We start from the raw sequence: 20344 nt of genomic DNA, 5'->3' as shown, positions 1-20344 counted from the left end.
AGCCCACCCAAAGCTTCTAACAAACTTTATTGTCATTCATGAGGGGAGGAGGAGAATAGTTGCTAAGAGGGATAGTCTCCATGTGTGATCTCCATGCTTTCAGTGGGTAATACACAGTGGGGCAAAGAGATATCTATGGTCTGGTCAAAACTCTAGGAATCTTCAGGACTCAAATTTATATAGAATTTAGACAAAGATCCAGTATGATACCTGTTATGGGCCAGAACTTGAAACAAGGTGCTAAGTCACTGGAATAAATTTCCTGCTAGAAAAAATATTCAAAAAGACAAAGACAAATTCATAGCCTAGATGTTTTTCTAATCTTAAGAAGAGAAGAAAAAAAAATCTTAAAGAGCAAAAATGTTAAATCTTAGAGCAAAAAAATATATATATATGAAAAGCTAGGGGAAAGAAACCTAATATTTCTCATAACTGAAGTATTAGATAAGAGTATACAAACAAGGAGGAAGAGATAGAGAGGACAAACATATAATCATTATTTTTATCTGAACTAGACAATGGAGGATTAAACATACCTACATGAGTTTGAATTAGAAATACAATAATTCAACAGGGAAGAGAAGACAAAGTTTAAAGGGGAATGGTAATGTAGATAGAACAGTCACAACCAAGACATATTTCAACTCTGAAGGATGAATCAAAAATAGAGTATTAAAAGGAGAGAAAGAAAGTATAAAAACTAGTGACTGATGTATGGGCCAAATAAAGAGAGAATGGACAGAGGAAAAGGATCACACTGAAGCAGGTTGTGATCACTTTAAGAAACTGTATTTCCTATTGATCTGTGATCCTTTTCAGATTCTCAGCTCCTCCTGGGAAAGACATATCCCCCTAGATAAGTTATCTTTCCAGGATGCCAGGGCCTTTGATTCAATTAGAAATTAGAAAAAAAAAAGCATCCCTTTGAAGTGTTGTTAATTCCAATAGGAGATCTGGGCTGTTCCAGCCCCCACTAAGACCCAACATAATAGCTTCCTTCATCGAAGGTTTTTTGCAGATGGATCTAGATAGCTCACTCAGCTATCAGAACTGCATTCTCTGTGAAACACTCCATTTTCCCATAGATCTGCCACTATAGAAGTCAGAGAATGAGAATAAAAAAGTATAAAAGGATATGATAGAGGTAAATACATAATTAATAATTGTAACTAAGAATGTGAATGGTATGAACATGTAATGTAATGTAACAAAACAGTTTAGAAAGCAGAGTCTAGCAATATATTGCACACCTGAAATATAATGTTTATACGACAATCTGGTATTTTCATTGGGGATGGCAAATTCATCTCTCCCCTTTACTGGAAGTGTAAGGGAGAAAAGAATATGTTAAGGGAGAGTAGCCAGAAAGGGAAGAGTATCATCATTTCCTCAGCTCTGATCCACCCTCTCTGATCCTCAGTCTCTGATCCGCAATCACTGATCACTTTTAAGACAAAATGCAATCACCAAGAACTAATCAGAAGTTGCTATATCAACTCAGCCGAGGCAGGCCCCTCAGCAAAGACCCAGAGAGCATTCGTTCCAATTATATGGCCAGGTCCGGCAAATAAAGGGTTCTCTTGATTACCCCAATAACATTTGTACATCCCTGAAAGTTCTTGGCATATATCATATAATTGAACCTTACAACAATACTGTGAGGGAGATGCTCTTGGTATTGTTGCCTCCATTTTTCAGAAGAGGAAACTGAAACTCAGAAAAGCTGTGACTTGCTATGGCCACAAAGCTACTAAATGTGTCCCTCTAATCCCAGCTCCAGCACTCTATCCTATAAACCATGTGATAGGACTTTTATTTGCATACCTTTAGGGAAAGAGCAGAGCCTCGGATTTTAGAACTAAGACAGACTGGCAAAGAAGAGTTTTAATGTAACCAATTATAATAACCTCAAATCTTCACTAGCTATCTGTTTCAAAAAGGGAGATATTACTGTTATGAGCATAACAATATAAAAATCAGTCCTCTTGAGTCTTATATTTTAGAGAGAGATTAAAAACAAACTGCTCTTTTGTTCTAGTGGAATCAACAGTTCTCTTTTTAAACTTAGGTATATTCAGAATCAGTCACCATAGAGACAGTAAACAAAGGAGAATTCACTTTTGATTCTCCTTGTCAAGGGGAAAGTGGTACCACAAGTTCACCACAGTGAATTTTTACTCCATGGTCCCCTCTTAGGAAAGAAATTAAAACCATAGCAAATCCCTTAGGTACCATCATAGACACTAAAAGTGGTGCACTTTAGTGCTGTTGCTAACTTTAGTCCCGGATCTCAGGGTCTGGGAAACTTGATTAAAATTGTTACTATGCTTACAACATCCCCACAATCATGGTCTACTCCCAGTTGGCGAATTGAGCCAACATTTTCAACTAGAGTACTCATCGGAAACTGGGGAGAAGAGAGAAGAAAGGTAAGGAGCTAAGTGAAGGTGGGAGACAAAGGTAGGCAGGGTGGTCTTAAGGGGGAGAAAAGGATCATGAGATGAAAAGGTCCTATATATAGTCTGTGAGAAATTCAGGGAATGATTTCTGTGGCCTTAACAAAATACAAAGTGAAAGACATGCTATTCTTGGGGTCAATATATACTTAGGAACTCTGGTATCTGATATAGTTTCCACTGAACTGAATAAAAGTCCTAAGGGCAGGAGAGTCTTACATAGGTTAAAGGCAAAAAAGTTACTTAAGTTGAATAGACTGAGGAAGACTCAGGGACAATGAGGGGAGTGGGCAGAAGGCTGAAACAAGGACTGAACTTTTAAGTGCTTGCTGCATGTTAGTGAGATGGCATAAAGGAGTCTGCCTCAAAACCAGGAAGACTTGTCCTTGGTCCTTCCTCTGGTCTATATTGACTATATAACCCAAAACAGGTCCCCAGTGAAATCACAGGTCCAGTCCCTATTTTTATGTGTAGGATCCTTAATACCAGAAATAAGAGTTTGTGCCTTCACTTGCTATAGAGTGGAGAGCTCATGGGATCAGAATTGTAGGCCTAGAAAGGATCTCAGAGACCACTTAATCCAACTACCCAATTTACAATTGGGGAAACTGAGGCACAAAGAAGTTCATGGGTTTTCTTAAGATCACAAAAGTAATCAGCATCAGAATTCATGTCCTCTGGCTCTAAAGCCAGCATACTTTATACTGCACTATCACCGAAGAGAGTAAGATATATTACATATAGTCTACATAGATGTGAAGGCTATATGGGAGAAGAGATAGACTGGATCAAGGATTAGAAGGATATCACAAAAGTTTGATAAATAGGGAAAAGGGAACTAAATGAGAATAATTGTAATGGAAGTTGAAAAGTGAGGACAAATGTGGGAGGTTGGAAGGCAAAATGATAAGATTTGCCAACTGATGAGTGGAATGAGGGAAAGGGAGTCAAAACTAATTTCAATATCATGAAACTGACGCCCTGGATCATGGAGGTGTTGTTGGTTTCAACAGATGGCAGATAAGTTACAGAGAGGCAAATGTTCTGTGAAAAAAGATAAGAAATAAAATTACGAAAGGTGAAAGAGCTCATTTGAATTAATGCCAAAGTTCTGATAATCTAGATTGCTTTTTACTACAGAGTCACCTGCAGATTACTATGGAATAACTGAGTGTTATGTGAGTTTCACAAGAACCAGGACAAAGGGAAACAGTTGATAGGAAAATGAATATGACCCTTCAAAAGGATGATCAGCAAGTCTTAACAATGGTCAAAGATGCCCCTAGGAAGCCTAAGGTTGGTGCAGGAGAAGAATAAACAAAGTAAAAAGAAAGTTTTCTTTTTTAAAGTAAGAGGACAGAGGAGAAGAAGGAAAAAAAAAACAGATGATGAACCAAACATGTTAGCAACATCTGCTTTGTTTTATATGTCCTTGGACCTCCTGATTTATACCAGTTTAGAACACTGAGGAGCAGGATAAAACCTGGATTCTGGACATGCCACAGAATACTTCTTGTCACAGTAACTTTAGGTGTTGTTTGCTAGAAGGAAGGGAGTACAGATTTTTCAGAGGAAGGACATCACAGATTCTAATGTTCTGGTCTCTTTCAGTTCATCAAAACTTCAAAATCGTTTTTTGAGAGCACCTTCCAAAAGGACTTTGTCTGGTACCCAGAACACAAAGCAGATAGTATAACAAAATGGTATTCTATGAGAAGAAGAGAGGTAAGAAGAATAGCAATTTCACCATTTTCCAGAATTTGGGGCAGTCAAGGGATATAAAATCCAAGCCTAGATCCCTAATGTAGACCAGCAAATATCCACTTCCAAACAATAACTCTTTACATATATTAAGACAAACTAGTATGTTCCCCTAAATCTAGTCTTCTAAATATTATCCATTTCTCTCAAGCAAACCTCATAATGTACTTCTTTTTATAAATATTTCATGAAAAAGAATAAAATGTAAATTTATAGTATATATTTATATTATATATAAATTATGTTATATATTATGTAATATATAAACATATAAGCCCCTTATAAATATTCAAGGACTATATAAAGTCATTTTTTTCTCAATATCATATGTTTAATTTTGTTGTTGTTTAGTCATCCAACTCTTTGTGATCCCCTTTAGAGTTTTCATGGCAGAGACAGTAAAATAGTTTGCTATCTTCTTTTCCTGCCCATTTTACAGGTGAGGGAGCTAAGGCAGAGTGAAATGACTTGCCCAGGGTCACATAGCTAGTAAGGGTCTGAGGCTGGATTTGAGATCATATAAGTGAATCTTCCTGACTTCAAATCTAGCACTTTATTCACTGAGACACTTTGCTATCCTAGTATTATTTCAAAAAGGATGTTAAGCTAACATCATATAAAGTTTTATATTTCACTTATCATTGGGAAAACCCTAAAATGTTAATATTGTACTATGGCAGATAGTAGGAGCCATTTATTAGAATAAAAGAATTCAGACTGATAAGGGATCTGAAAAATATACTTAATCATAAAATAATATAACAATATAATTTAGAGTTGGATGAAATTCAAATGTTCATCCAGTCTAATTCCCTACTCCATAGAAGGTCTCTTCTACATTTATGTGGCAGATGTTATCATAAAAAAAAGTCACTTAAGTTTAAGTCAGAAAACTTGAGTTTGAATTCTGGCTCTACCATTTACTTACTTATGAGTGATCTTACTTATTAAGTCACCTAAGTGTCTGTTTCCTTGAGTGTAAAATAGGGAATGAAAGAATCCAATTCAACATTTATAGGGTACCAAATATGTTCAAGACCCTACCCAAAAAGCAGGAGATATGAAAATAAAATGCTGAACTCTGGGAATTTATAAGCAGTAAGAGGAGATATTACATATTTACAAATAACTATAATACAAATAAGAATGAGTGGAAAGAAGATGCTTATGTGCGGTCTCTGAAAAATTAAGGAGTGGGAGATCATTTCCAAAATGTTAGGACCTGGGACTCAACCAGGTTCTTAAAGGAAAAGATATATTCAGATGTTTGAAGGGCCCTTATAAAGAAAAGGGATCATATTATTCCATGTAGCTTCAGTAATAGAAGCATGAAATCCCAAGACACAGATCTGGGCTTAACATAATGAAGAACTTTCTCACCATTAAAGCTGTTCAAGAATGGAATGGACTATTTGGGAAATAATGAGTCCCTTAATGTTTAATAGTTTAAGTAGAGACCAGACTTTTTCACAGGGAGATCACTGAAAGGATTCCTCTCTTGAGCAAGAAGATGGGATAGATGTACTCAAAACTGCCTTTCATCTTAAAATGCTGTGATTTGATGACTTGCCCAAAGTCAAATAGCTACTAGGTAGCAACACTAGAAAATAATTTCTCAATAATGTAGATGAGGATATTGAGGCAGTATTTTATGTTATTCCAAGAGAACTGAAATCAAAAAAAGACCTGCATTCAAATGTTGCTTCAGTCGCTTATTAGTTGTGAATTATGTGACCATAGGCAAGCCATTTAACCACTCTGAACTTCAATGTGCCCATTTGTAAAATGAAAATAATATCTTTAGTACTTACCGCCACAGAATTTTATCAACTTTTGTAATCCTTGACAAGAGCACATGAATGTAGTTATTAATTTTACAACCAACATATAATTCCCTTTTTAGTCTTTCAGAAACAACTCTATATGTGGATTATCATTTGAGGAGTTATCTGCACCATGTTTACCATCCCAGGACAGTGTTCTCCTGCCATCCTGAACTTTCAGGATGGTGAAACTTCACACTGTTAAAATACAAACATACTCCATAAGATGCTTACTTGACAAATGTTGTTTTGCTATAATATCATCAATATATTGTAGTAATTCACACTTTTATAGCACTTTAAGGTTTATAAAACATTGGTCACCACTACCCCCAAATGAGAAAGCTGAAACTCAGAAACTGAAGTGATTGTCTCACAGGCATAGAGTTTCTAAGCAGTGGAATCAGGATTGAAACCCACAGTAGCTCATTCAAGAACAGTTCTCTTTCAATTATACCAGAGCCCTTCTCAATAAAGTACACATTAATAATAGGAAATCTCTCTGATATCACTCAGGCTGACAAAGGATTCAGATGGCTAATCAATGGTCATATAAACTCACGACTATAAACAAGTAGCAGTAATAACTCTTGAGCTTCAAAGTCTGCCTACCATCAAAACATGGTTTACTGCAAACATAAACTTCATTACTAGCTTAAACAAGATATCTCATCTCTCAGTTTCAATTTTTTCCTCTGGGAAATGGGTATAATTTCACAGGGTTTTGAGATAGTGCTCTGTAAGATTTAAAGTGGATAAACCTAAATTTTTCAATATAATGTAATAAAGAGGACATTGAATTTGGAAGGTCAGGATCTAGGATTGCCCAGTTCAGCTGCTCCAATCACAGGATCACAGCTGGAAGGAACCTTGGGGCATTTTGTCCAACACCCATACTAAAGCAACAGGAAGTTAAGTATTTTAATCCAATGTCACACAGATGATACACATCAAAGGTAGGCTTTAGCCGTAGGGCCTCTAACTCCAAAGTTGATGCTCTTTTTTCTCTATCAAGTGACTTGGGTAAAGGTTTCCTTTAGACCTGCAGACAGAATTTTCACCCAGAAAAATTTTAAAAAACTAAAAATTAATCATTTAAAAGATAATGAGAATGTATATGAAAGCAACTCATAAATTATATCAAGTGCTATCATTATTAAAAAAAATAAGTTAGCATTTAAGACCATGAGACTGTGTGTTCCAGGAAAGTACCTTTTAGCTGTGTCTTATTTAATTGGGTCCATTTGATGGTTCAGCATCCAGTAAATTTTGTTCTCAGATGAGCAGTCTTCACAAGTCATTCATTAACTAGCAATAAGCATTTATTAAGCATCTTTCTGGGTAGAGTCTGTTGAGGATACAAATAAAAAAATGAAATCAACTTTGCCCTATTCTACAGAATATAAGAAGTATATAGGGGAAAACATGTACATATATGAATAAGTATAAAATAAATCAAAGAAATGGACAAGAGAAGGACTTGCAGTTAGGAGCAAATGAGAGACCTCATGTAAAAGACATTGCTAGAGCTAAGCTCTGGAGGAGGTGAGAAATTCCCAAGATTCAAGGGTGAGGAGGGAGTGCCTTCCATGCATGGGGTAAATCCCATGTCTGTCAAAAAGCAAAGTTGAGAGATGAGATGTTATACATAGTGTCCAGATAAGAAAAGGAAGATTGAGAAGCTGGTGGGTCAGGCCATCAAACACTTAATGACCATAAGTCACAACCAAGAACTCCCTTTCTCTCATTTTAGGTAGCCTGATCCAAGGTCATCAAGGCCCAGTGGTCACACCTGTTTGTGGTAATTTTCTTCTTTTAGAATAATAGTTCTCTCTGGGTGAAGGTGTAGGTTTCTCAAGGAGGTTTTCTGGAGGCAGCCTTAGTATCAGTTCAGATCAATAATTACCCCAAATGCAGCCAGCTGGTAAAAATAAAATGTTTATTTCTCCTTCCAAGTCTTGTCTCTTTCCTTGGGCCCGGATGGCTAGATTCTTACAGGCCTATCTCTCTGCTTGGTTCCAAGAGCTCCCTCCGAATGTCTCCAAATCCAAAGGTTTGTCCTTCAGCTTCTGCCTCTGCTTTCTTCAGCCTCCAGCCAGCTCCACTTTTCATGTAATTCTGGTGAAATCTGTCCGAGAACCTCTGTCTGTTTCTTTTATATGAGAGAGAGGAATTGTGGGATACACGAGAGAGGGATTATGGGTTTTCTCCCATAGGGCTCTCTGGCCCTAAGAGCTTTAAGGGAGGTATGAATTCACAAAGTTACAGTTTACTTTGTGACTCTCACATACTTGTGAACTCCAGTGAGTAAAAGTATAAACACAAGCATTCTACTTAGTACCTTGTTTCAGGTTCTGGCCCAAAACATCTTCTTGTAAGATCAGATCAATAATCTATCAACTCTAATGAGTTAGCACTTTATAAAGATTCCAACATCTGTTGACTCTTCTTTCAGTACTCTAATATATTTCTCCTCTTTTCTAAAAAATACCCAAATGGGTTAGGATACAGGGATCTTTGCCTCAGTCCTCTTGCCAAAACAAAATTCTCACCCATTTACTGGATGACTTCAAAAAGATCATACCTGAAAATGAGACAGATGAGGTAAGCCTTCTAGGATTTTTCTTGCCCTAAAATCCTACAAAGACATATAATTTCACAATTTTGGTAGATAAGTCAACGAAGAGGAAGTAACTGTTAAAGAAAAACAAACTTCAAAAGGGTGACAGAAAAATAGGGACAGGAAAAAGAAACAGACGATGCTTTTGATATTATAAAATTAGTTTCATCTTAATATTTAGAACTGGCAGGTATCTTAGTGAGGATTATGTCTAACTCCCTCAGATTAGAGATGAGGAAACTAAGACCTTGAGAGCAGTGAAGTCACTTACTCATAGTCTAAGGCAAGCATAAGGTTTAAATGTATGTCGTTTAACTCTCAAACTAGAATTTCACTCCATGTCAGCTGAATTGTCATCAGAAGTGGAGTCACCCATCTGAGCATGGTATTCCATTGCCTACATCACTTGTCTCCAGCCCAGTGTCTAGTCTTCTCTGAGAACAGCAGTATCATTTTCCATTCTTGATGTTTTCTCACACTTGGGTCCTTTATAATGTAGGATCAACTTCAATCTCCCGCTATAACATAATCTCCTGCTGAATGTCCAAACTTCAAAACAAAGAGGAGTGAAACAAGATTTCCCATCTCACTATAGTCTTCAGTCTCTTCTATTTTTTATGCTTGTCTCTTCTTTGTCTCTTGATCTTCCAATGGCTCTGGGAAGAAGAGGGGTGCCTTTTACTCATTGATGAGCATCCTCATACCTGGCAGACATTTTCAGCTTTTAGCAATTGTTGAAATTTGCCCCTGACACACCCTCTCTGAACAATGGCAGAAGTGGGTCACCTGATATCATTATCATCATCACCGCTATTATCTATAGCTAGCATTTACAAAGCACTTACTATCGATCAGGCACTGAGCTAAGTGCTTTTTTACAAGTATTATCTCACTAATATAGAAATATGTTCGGAAGAATTGCACATGTTTAGCCTATACTGGATTGCTTGCTGTATAGGAGAGGGAAGGAAAAAAATTTGGAACACAAGATTTTGCAGAAGTGAATGTTGAAAGCTACCTTTGCATATATTAGGGAAAATAAGTTTTAAAAATAATTATTTTTTAAAAAGGAAAAATATTATCTCAGTTGATCTTATAACAACTCTTGGAGGTAGGTGCTATTTTCCTCATTTTACAGTTGAGGAACTGAGGCAAACAGAAGTGAAATGATTTGCTCAAAGTCAGAGAGCTAATGTCTGAGGTTAGATTTGAACCCAGGGTTTCCTGATTCCCAGCCCATCAGTAGAATGGTGTATAGGAAGTATGCACTGCCCCCACATCTCACAAGTTTCCCATTTCACACCTTGAATCATCTCCCAACTTGACTCTATCTTACTCCACACACCCTTATATATTTCACTTTATGTCTGGATCACCCATTTCCAAGGGGGTATGCACTTGCATATTACTTTTCAAATGTCTTCTCCTTTTAATCTATCAAAACAATCTATGGATCCCCCATATGAATGCCTCAAAAAGCATAAACCCAAGTCACCATTTTTTACTTACTCCACTCCTTTAGAAACACATATACTTAATATGTTAGAAGGGAAAATGTTTCTAAAATTGAAAAGCTTTCAAAGAACACCTATTAACATAACATAGAACATCAGAATTCAATGAACTACAATTGGAGAAACACTGCAATACTCATTCCAAAACTAATTGACTATTATTTCAATTATATATTCAAAATAAGTTGAAGGAAAAACTATTAAAAACAGCAAAGCAACTATTCTCTTGAAACCCACTTGAATGCAATTAAAATATATTCAAAATATTCTCTTGTAACTCATACCTTCTTTATTAAGGATCTTCTGTGTGCAGTACACTCTGCTGAGTACTGAGAGAGATATAAAACTTGAGATAAGCCTTTGTCCTTAGTATCATGGAGTTAACTTGGATTTTTTTCTGTAAACATCTCATGTATGTTTTCTTCCAGTCTTTCCCAACCTCATTCCTAGTGCTATCCCTTTGTTAATCATTCTCTATTCATCTTCCATTTAGCTTGTTTGTACCTATTTGTCTCATTAGATTATGAACCCTTTGAGAACAAGGGCTATCTTTTGCCTCTTTTTTTTGTATCGCCTGTTTTTAGCACAGTCCCTGACTTATGGTAGCCATTTAATAAATATTGACTCACTCGGTGAGAGGCATTGGCTTAAAATGAGAGAAAAGAAGAAAGGAGACAATGATAATTAACATCTTAAAGAAGGTAAAGCTGCCCAGTAATTTTGTTTCTACTTTTATCCAAGAAGGATGCCCCTTGAATTAGAATTTTGAAAGAACAAAAAGTTGAAACCCAATCTAAATAAGATATTGGCAGAGAACACTGAAGTGCCCTTGATAAATTCAAGTCATCTGGTCCAGATAATTCCTGCTAGTGTAATGAACACACTCTTGGAATGTGCTTGCTGAGTCTCTAATAGTAATGTAAAAAAGAAAGATTGTAGTGAATAAATGAAAGAGGTAAGATTAGAGAAGGACAAATGTTCTCATCTTCAAATAAAGAGAAGAGGAGGTCTTCAGCCTATATAGTTCAGGGAGTGTGAATGTGATTCCCCCAAAAATTCTAGAATGTATTATTAAAGAGATGCTTAGTGAATTTAGGAAAAGCAGCGATGACAAAGAATCAGCCTGGTTCTGGCAAGACCAAGTCATGTTAATCTAACTCAAAGAGCAAAGAGCTTCACTTTTCTCCCATATAAAGATCAGTCAAGGGAAATGCTGACAAAGAAAAAACTCACAAGTCCTTTGAGTTGTTTTCAATTGCCCAACTGATTTTCATACAGAAAAAACAATAAACATGTTCTGTTTGTCCCCAGAGGGCACAAAGAAGAGGAAAAACAAGAAGCAGCAAGGAGGTGAATTTAGGCTGGATATATTTTTTAAAATGTACCAACAATTAGAGCCATCCCAAAGTGGAATGGGTTGCCATAGGGGGTGATAAGCTGCCCCTCACTGCAAAACCTTCAGGAGGCTGGATGATTTGACATGAATGTTGTAGTATTCTGACTAGATATGGGTCAAGACAAAATAATGATTCTGAGATTTTTTCCTGAACTATTATACCAGCCCCATAATTGGCTCTCTCTGCTTCTGGTCTTTTCTCTTTCCAAGCCAACCTCTGTAAAACTGCCAAACTGTTAAGTCTAATGCACACTTTCCCCAGTATTACCTTCCTTCCAAAGCAGGACTCAGATACCACCTCCTACATGAGACATTTTTTCTTCCTCCTTGAATTATTTTGCATATAATTTGCACATTTGCTCTATTTCTTCTTTCTCTCCTACTCTTCCTAGCAGGTAAGCTTCTGGAGGGCAGACATTATTTTCTTATCTTTGTATTTTTTGGTGCCCTGAATGCCTAAAACATAGTAGGACTTTAATCTTTGTTGAATTGAATTGAGCGAGGCTGAATCTATGGATCTCTCTGACCTTAATCAAAACCTAAATGCACTTAAACCTAGGTGGATTTAAAATTTAGACCTTTTGTTCCCATTAATCTCCCTTCTTTTCCTCCAAGAGTCTCCAAAGTCTCTTGCTTGCTTATTTATCCCAAATATTTCTCTGGGCTCCCACTTAAAACACTACTGATAGAAAGAAATACAAAATCATTAGTAGAAACATCCCTTCCCTTTTTCTTGGAAGAAGACCACTACCATCACCACTACTGCCCTCACTCCCAACCAAGGGGATGGTGAGAATCTTTTTTGACTTTCCCAGTGAGGAAATCTTTTGTTGTTCATATTTCCTTCCCTCCCCATGAGCCTTCTCAGCATAGGTCTAAGATGGACTATTGTGCCTAATCAGTATTTGTTCTCTAATCAATGGGAGAGTCAATAGCTCATTTTCCCTGGCCTTAAAAATGAAGAGTCAGGTGGCACTGAGGATGTAGATCTTGGAAATCCTTGTCTACTTGTTTATCCCCATCACCCCCCTCTCTCTTTAACATTGTACTGGAGACTTATTTATGGAATCACTGTTTGAAATATTGAGCTTAGCTGGCATTTTCAGACCATAGCAAACACAAACTTTACTGTCTTCTCCAGTCATCAGGGAGGGCATGAAAATCAAGATTATCCTCCTGATAAATCAGTCCATTTCTCTGTGACACTTTCCCAGAGATAAAAAGGATTTCTTAGGAAACTCACCAACTTAAGTAAATCTTCCTCTCCAGAGAAGAAAAGAGAATATGGCTTTCTTTTCCCAGTAAATAACTGCTACCAAAGAAAACATTCTCTCAGTTTCCAACTGAGGAAGCCTGTAAAACCTTTGTGGCAGAAGACAATTTATGGAGATCTCTCTGTGTCCTCCCATAGTAACAAGTTGAAAAACATGGTATAAATGTCAGGCTTGATAACTCACTATTTCACCTTTCTAAAGGAAAACCCAGAATATAGCAAAAGGGATATGATTTCAGCTTACAAGGACATGTACTAAGTTAACTCTCTGTCCACTAAACCTGACAGTTCTAATTGTTATTTTAATTATGCATAAATTGCATCCAAACTGAGAATTAACTTGGTATTCATTAGATAGGAGTTCATTCACATGAAAAACAAATCCCGGAAAATCATTTCAGACCATATATTTGAAGGCGAGTCCAGAGAAGAGACATGTCTTTTTTTAACAGACTCAGAGTTTTGAAGCTGCCTAAGAAGTCAGTGACCTCTTAGGTTCATGAAGTTAGTTAGGTATCATCTGTTCTTGCTACCTATAAACATCCTTCTTGTATTTTCAAATTATCAACAATTTATATATGTGTGTATAAATACATATGTGACTCAACTTTCAAAAATGGTTCTAGTCCGTGGATTTTAAAAATTGGCACTTATAACACTAAGTAAAGCTTCATAACCATTTCTACAATCAGATTTAATTTTTAAGACAGAATAACTTTAAAAGCATACACATCATGAGAAAGTATATTTATGCTAGTAAATAAATGAAATAATGAAATCTGATCCTCAAAAATACCAGTAATGTTAGACATACACTGTTTTAGGCTATAAAAGGAAAATCAAAATTTCCTCCAAAGAACATAATGTTTATTAAAGATGGTATTAGCAAGTGCCTAAGCTAAACTTTAGGTAATGAAACCAACTAACCAATTAGATTAATGCATAGTTTTCCTTGGTTTGGAGTCTTAATTAGTCAGAGAAGCTGCAACAGTTTTTTGATACTTAAAGGTAATACCTTCATAATTGTGCTAACTCCATACCCTCTCCTCCTCCCCTTCCAGAATTACTTGTCTGGGATTCCCTAAGGATCCTCCTTGTCCTCTCCTGCCCCCCAAACTGCAGTGATATGTCTGTCCTTCCAGGGACTACCATATAAGAACCTGATGACCCATCATAATGAACCCAAACATCGGCATCTGATCAGCACATATGAAGACCATTTCAACAGGCATGGCTACAACCCTGCCTTGCCACCAATCCGTACCTGGAATGGGCAGAAACAGATGTGGCTGCCAGAGAAGTCGGACTTTCCCCTTCTTGGTACTTTATATAGTTTCCCTTATAATAATATTCAAAGATTCTGGGACAGTATTATGAGGTACGGGGATACCATGCTCCCTTTTTTGCCCTTTCCCCCATTTCACAAGCATTTTGCTGGCTATGCTGAACAGTGCTGAACGGCTGTCTCTAGCTGCTTGGTATTTTGTCATAGCTGGCACAGGGACTGGTCTGTGTTCCTACTCCAACCCCAGGTTCTTTGCCAAACTCCACCCACCTCCAATGCTCTAATCAGAATATAGGGTTCTGTCATATGTCTTCTTTAGAAATGTCTAGTCCTAGGGGAAATAACTTTACACCTACACGAAATTACAGACCCAAAGCAGCTTTCTCCAGCTTTATTTGTTCAGTGAACAAACTGAACATCACCTCTCACTCAGTTAATATGTATTGGGATATACAACTATACAACTATTTACACAGAAATACAAGGAGCTTTCTTTTTCACACTAGCTCCTCCTTCCCAATAAGGGAAGTCACAGCTTAGTGAAAAAGAGAATGAATATATCTCTGGCAAGTGTCAAGGAGTGTACAATTCCTTGCACATGGTAGACCCTTAAATGCTGACTGAATTTGATAGCTAAGGTTATAAATATTTCCTCTCCACCAGGACAGCAGGCTTCCTACCCCCAAGTCCTCGGGCACAAATGCCTGATAATCTCTACGGAACTCTACGGGAATATCAACACAGCCCTCTCTTCCATGACTTTCCTTCCAGTATCTCCCAGACCTCATTCCTTTCTTTTAAATATTCTTAAACTCCAGTCACATTTATCTCAGTCTAAGTTGAGAAAAATACAAGGAAGCATTCATCTCCCTCTCCCTTCCCTCCCTCCTGGGTTGGGGCCTGTTTTTCATTCATGATTTCACCAGCTGATGCTGATTTCTATTGCAGCTCCCCCCACCAACTATGGCCTTTTTGAGAGTCTCTTGAAGAAATGGGAAAAGCCTACTAGGTCTGACCTCATGAACAGCGTTTACAACTTGTCTTATGTAAAACACCCAGTGGTCCGGTGCAATCTGTCCCAGCGTCAGCATTCAAACCCAATTCTTCCTCGCCTACGTGAGTCATCTGCCCCATCCTTTTGACAGCCACTATCTTCTCTGGAGAAGATGAAACAAGACCAAAGAATCTTAACATCTTCAAGTTCAAAGAAAGCAAGAATGATGGCTGCCTCCTTCCCTTACTGGCACATTTGAGTAACTGACATTTGGAGTCTCTCCTCCAAACTGCAGGCTCCTCTTCCCTTATTTTCCACAATTAAATTTTATTGAAAACTATTAAAGTTGATGTTAACAGGAGATACACTGCTTGCTCTCATTGGGCTTCTAGTATAATGGAGCAGTTAAGCACATTCTACAGAAAAATACAGATCAAATTCTTTTTTTTTTTTTAACTCCCCAGAGTGGCCAAATTGTTAGAAATCACATTCCTGAAGCAAAAAGAGCACTAGCTCTGGAGTTGAAAGCCTAGGTTCAAATCTCACATCCAAACCTACTGCCTGTGTGGTCTTGGACAATTTCTTTCACCTCTCTGGTGGTCAGTTTGAAGTTGTTGGACTAAAATAATGTCTGAAATCCTTCCCAGTTCTAACTCTATAATGCTTAATAATCTAAACCCTATGGGGTAAATGAGAGGTGTTGCCTCCCCTCCCCCTGCTTTTTCATCCTCCTAGCTCTGCTTTGCTGGGTGGTGGGGCTCTGTTTATGGTGATGGTCTGAAATTAGAGTCGTCCTCCTCCCAGCACAATTCTGTTCAAAAAAGCTGAACAATTCCCACAATTAGGAAAAACTGAGATTTGTTAAACTACATTCTCAAGTGGGGCACCTGATTCAGACCTGGATGTTGTGTATGCATGCCTTTTGTGTTGGTACAAGGGCATTTGTTTGTGTGTGAAAGGTCATCTGCTCCTCCCTCAGTAAGATTCCAGCATCCTGGTTCCCTAGAGCATTCTCCTATGTGTAATTTATACCTCCATTCAAGCTCACCCATTCCTCAGTGTCTACTATTCTCATTATTCCCATCCTACCACTTAGACACAAGCCTATCTTTATCTATATTCTCATCTTAATCACACTCTATATTCCCTTCTTACCCAAGCCCTCTTGTATATCCATGCTACAAAGTTCTTTCTGTATTGCTAAAAAACTTTTTATTATAAATTTACTTCTGTTTTCTTTTTTTCACCATCACCAAAATGAAACTTAATTCTTTTCTGAACCATAACATAATCAACTGCCCTGTTCAGTGAAGACATCTTCTTCCACTCTAGTTAAACGGGAAAGAGGAATTGGTCTTTTCTTTTTTCTTATTAAAGGTAAATTCAGCTTTTATCTTCCTGCCACCCAAAATACATACAACTATATACTTAAGTTATAAAAAACATGAAGGTTTCATTAAAGGGATCAAAAAGATTTTGTTTTATTGGATTATTAGCAAACAAGAAATTATTATGACTAGATGAGATTGAAAAATGAAATGTTACTATGTCCCAAATTGTGAGATAGGGAAATGCTACAGAACATTATTTTTATAATAAAATTTCACCTGTCTGGGTATGAACAGCCAACTATCATTTATCTGTCTGTGGATTATCCATTTTGTTAATCCTCAATAGCAGGGGATTACCCTATGGACATCCAGAATGGAAACATGTATCAATAATCTAAATTAAGGCTAATTATGAAGGTAAATCAGCTGCTGCAACTAATGAATAATACATAAAAAGATCTCTTATCTCATTGACTCAGAAATAATTCAGGCTGCAACACATTCATGATTGCCCAGCCTGATAAGTTTTTTCCAAGACCTCCCACAAATTCACCCCAATGGTCCACCCATTGAGACTATCCTCAGCATAACAACCCATGAAACAAAAAAGCAAAGATATAAATATATCAATATCTATATAAATTATATATATATAGCATATTTACAAATATATGTGTATATATATATATATATATTTTTTTTGCATTCCAAACTTACAAAATACACATGAATTATCTCCTGGTTTGAATTATCCAAATCCCTGCTCCTTTCCACAAATATGAATAATCAAAACTTGATTGTATAAGTATGTGAATATATTAGAATACATATAGAAATTCAAATAAATTATAATCTGTAGGCAAGTAGAAAGAAGATATACTGGGTCTCATTCGCTTCATGGCTAGGGGTTACTATGACACTGACAATTCTGTAAATTCACTTTTCCCCTCCTTTTCCTTTTGTCTGGATTCCCATATCACACATTGACAGTGAATGCAATCCCCAAAAATTAAATTGTCCTCCAGATTGAAAATTATGTCAATGGCTTTGGGAGTATTCCATAAAGGAACCTGATATTACATTTGCTCAATCCTATAGGGTGTGAAAGCTTTTTTCTTAAATAGTTGACTTACCATATATACTCGAGTATAAGCCAACCCGAATATAAGCCAAGGCCCCTAATTTTAACCCCAAAACCTGGGAAAACTTATTATATCAGTAGGTTTAGGTAGCACACCGGTGCCCGCAGAGGGGGAGAGCGGGTGCTGGTATACGTATGTAGAGCGGTTGCCAGCATTAGTACACAGTCCGGTTACCGACTGTGATACTACAGGAATAGCCGCATCACCGAAGCAACGGCCAGCCCTGTAGTATCATGGCAATCGCGCTGTATACTACACAGCAGAGGGGCATTCAAAGGGATATTTACACGTTTTATCTAGTGACTTGAGTATAAGCCGAGGAGGGGATTTTCTGCCCAAAAATTGGGCAGAAAAACCCGGCTTATACTCGAGTATATACGGTAAAAGGATTTCCTTTTACAGTTCAAACTGTACACAAAAATCTTTATTCCAAATCCTAAGGAAATATCCAATTCCACAAAATCAAAATGTAAACAATAAACTCCAAAGGGAGGATAATTGAAAAAGGTGGATCTGCAATTATTTACTGTAGAGGGGAAGGTTTATTGACATTTAAGTTGTTCAGAATTATACTCAAGTTTGCCAGGAATTCTCAGGACTATTGTTGCCCAATAGCATAACTGTACATCTGTGCCAGTCTTAAGGAAATCCCAGAATTATAGATGTTCTGCATCTAATCACCTGACATCTAACATACTGAAACAACCTGGTCTAGCATGGGCTAGTTGGTGATTTTGTAATCTTGTCTCTAGTAACCAGTCAGAAAAAGGTATTCAGAGATAGAGCCTTATAATTGAACTAACCTGGTAAGAGTTTCACTGGGCCATCCTGGAAAATTAAAGATTGAGGTCATCCTAAGACAGAGGCCTATTATCCTGGGAAGAAGCATAAAGTAGAGCATAGAACATAGAAGAATTTGGATTCAAAATCTGCCTCCAAAACTTATTTGCTAAGTGACCATGAGAAAGTCACTGAAGCACATAGGTTATATCACTTCATCAGGTTACATTTCTTTATGTCTAAAATGGGAATGAGTATATACCATGGCAAGTTGTGAGAATCAAATGAAATATCAGCTACTATTCTTTTGACTGAGGTCAGAGCCTGATGTTTTTCCTCAAGCACTTTAATGGAAATCTAGCTACTGGCTCTCTTTTTCCCTCTGCTTCCCAGATTTTGATATAACAGGAGTGTTTTTTCAGATCTTCTATATTTCTTCACATGCTGACTATGTGACCCTAGACAAATCACTTAGCAATCTTAGTACTCTGAGTAGGTCTAAGACTATAAGTTGCAGAGAAGGTGTCAATTGGCACTGATAAAGTTTCTTCAGATATCACACCAATGAAATCAGTCCAGTCAGTATTCCTTCTTCCAAATTTTTCAGTGTAACAGCCATCTTAAAGTGTCAAGAAACATAAAAGCTATTTTTAAATACTTGCCAGGGTTTCTCAGGAACAGAGAGCAGCCTCATCATGCTTGGCCTTCCAAAGGACAGAATCTGAAGTTGAAAAGAGGTAACTTTAGGCTTAAAAATCTGAAAAAAAAATTTTTTTTTAAGTAGCACTGCATAATACAGTATATACAGCATTTGACTTGGATTTGGGAAGGCCTGGGTTCAAATCCCACCTCAGACTTTTACAAGCCATAAGACTCTGAGGAAAGTTCTTCTGAAGTGGAAGACTCAAAGCTTCTAAGATTTCCCTTCAGCTCTTAGTCTATTGATCTTACAATGTGGAATGGGTCACCTTGGGAAATGATTAGCTCTTCATCAGTAGAGGTCTTCAAGGAAAGGCTGGATGACTGAACTCTTGCTTACTAGAGGTCTTCAAGAGAAGGTTGGATGACTGTGGACTGTTCATCACCAGAGATCTTCAGGGGAAGGCTGGATGACTGACTGTGAGCTGCTCATCTTAGAAGTCTTTAAGGGAAGGCGGGGTGACAGAGCTCTTGCTCACTAGAGAGCTTCATGATCTCTAAATCTAGATCATGACTATGGACTGTTCATCACCAGAGATCTTCAGGGGAGGCTGGATGACTGACAGAGCTGCTCATCTTAGAAGTCTTTAAGGGAAGGCGGGGTGACAGAGCTCTTGCTCACTAGAGAGCTTCATGATCTCTAAATCTAGATCATGACTATGGACTGTTCATCACCAGAGATCTTCAGGGGAGGCTGGATGACTGACAGAGCTGCTCATCTTAGAAGTCTTTAAGGGAAGGCGGGGTGACAGAGCTCTTGCTCACTAGAGAGCTTCATGATCTCTAAATCTAGATCATGACTATGGACTGTTCATCACCAGAGATCTTCAGGGGAGGCTGGATGACTGACAGAGCTGCTCATCTTAGAAGTCTTTAAGGGAAGGCGGGGTGACTGAGCTCTTGCTCACTAGAGAGCTTCATGATCTCTAAATCTAGATCATGACTATGGATTGTTCATCACCAGAGATCTTCAGGGGAGGCTGGATGACTGACAGAGCTGCTCATCTTAGAAGTCTTTAAGGGAAGGCGGGATGACTGAGCTCTTGCTCACTAGAGAGCTTCATGATCTCTAAATCTAGATCATGACTATGGATTGTTCATCACCAGAGATCTTCAGGGGAGGCTGGATGACTGACAGAGCTGCTCATCTTAGAAGTCTTTAAGGGAAGGCGGGATGACTGAGCTCTTGCTCACTAGAGAGCTTCATGATCTCTAGATCTAAATCTAGATCATGACTGTGGGCTGTTCATCACTAGAGGTCTTCAGGGGA

At 37.6% G+C, this 20344-nt stretch overlaps 1 protein-coding gene across 1 annotated transcript; it reads left to right on the top strand.

Annotated features, from left to right (window-relative positions):
* Positions 1-2113: 2113 nt before the first annotated feature.
* Positions 2114-15483, top strand: CFAP107 (cilia and flagella associated protein 107). Its single transcript, XM_051988514.1, has 4 exons — positions 2114-2429; positions 4068-4181; positions 13986-14163; positions 15077-15483. The coding sequence occupies exons 1-4, from the start codon at positions 2325-2327 to the stop codon at positions 15268-15270; spliced, it is 591 nt and encodes a 196-aa protein (XP_051844474.1). The 5' UTR covers positions 2114-2324; the 3' UTR covers positions 15271-15483.
* The last annotated feature ends 4861 nt before the right edge of the window (positions 15484-20344 follow it).

Source organism: Antechinus flavipes, chromosome 3, assembly GCF_016432865.1.
Source record: "Antechinus flavipes isolate AdamAnt ecotype Samford, QLD, Australia chromosome 3, AdamAnt_v2, whole genome shotgun sequence".
In the NCBI taxonomy this organism is placed as follows: Eukaryota; Metazoa; Chordata; class Mammalia; order Dasyuromorphia; family Dasyuridae; genus Antechinus; species Antechinus flavipes.
Note: the sequence above shows the minus strand (reverse complement) of the source record. Positions and strands in the feature narration are given on the sequence as shown.

What these genes read in the sequence shown, in the direction of transcription:
- CFAP107 (XM_051988514.1), top strand. Translation starts at nt 2,325, where the DNA reads ATGCTTACAACATCCCCACAATCATGGTCTACTCCCAGTTGGCGAATT. An exon ending in GGGGAGAAGAGAGAAGAAAG is followed by an intron (nt 2,430 to 4,067) that starts GTAAGGAGCTAA and finishes GGTCTCTTTCAG; the next exon opens with TTCATCAAAACTTCAAAATC. An exon ending in ATTCTATGAGAAGAAGAGAG is followed by an intron (nt 4,182 to 13,985) that starts GTAAGAAGAATA and finishes CTGTCCTTCCAG; the next exon opens with GGACTACCATATAAGAACCT.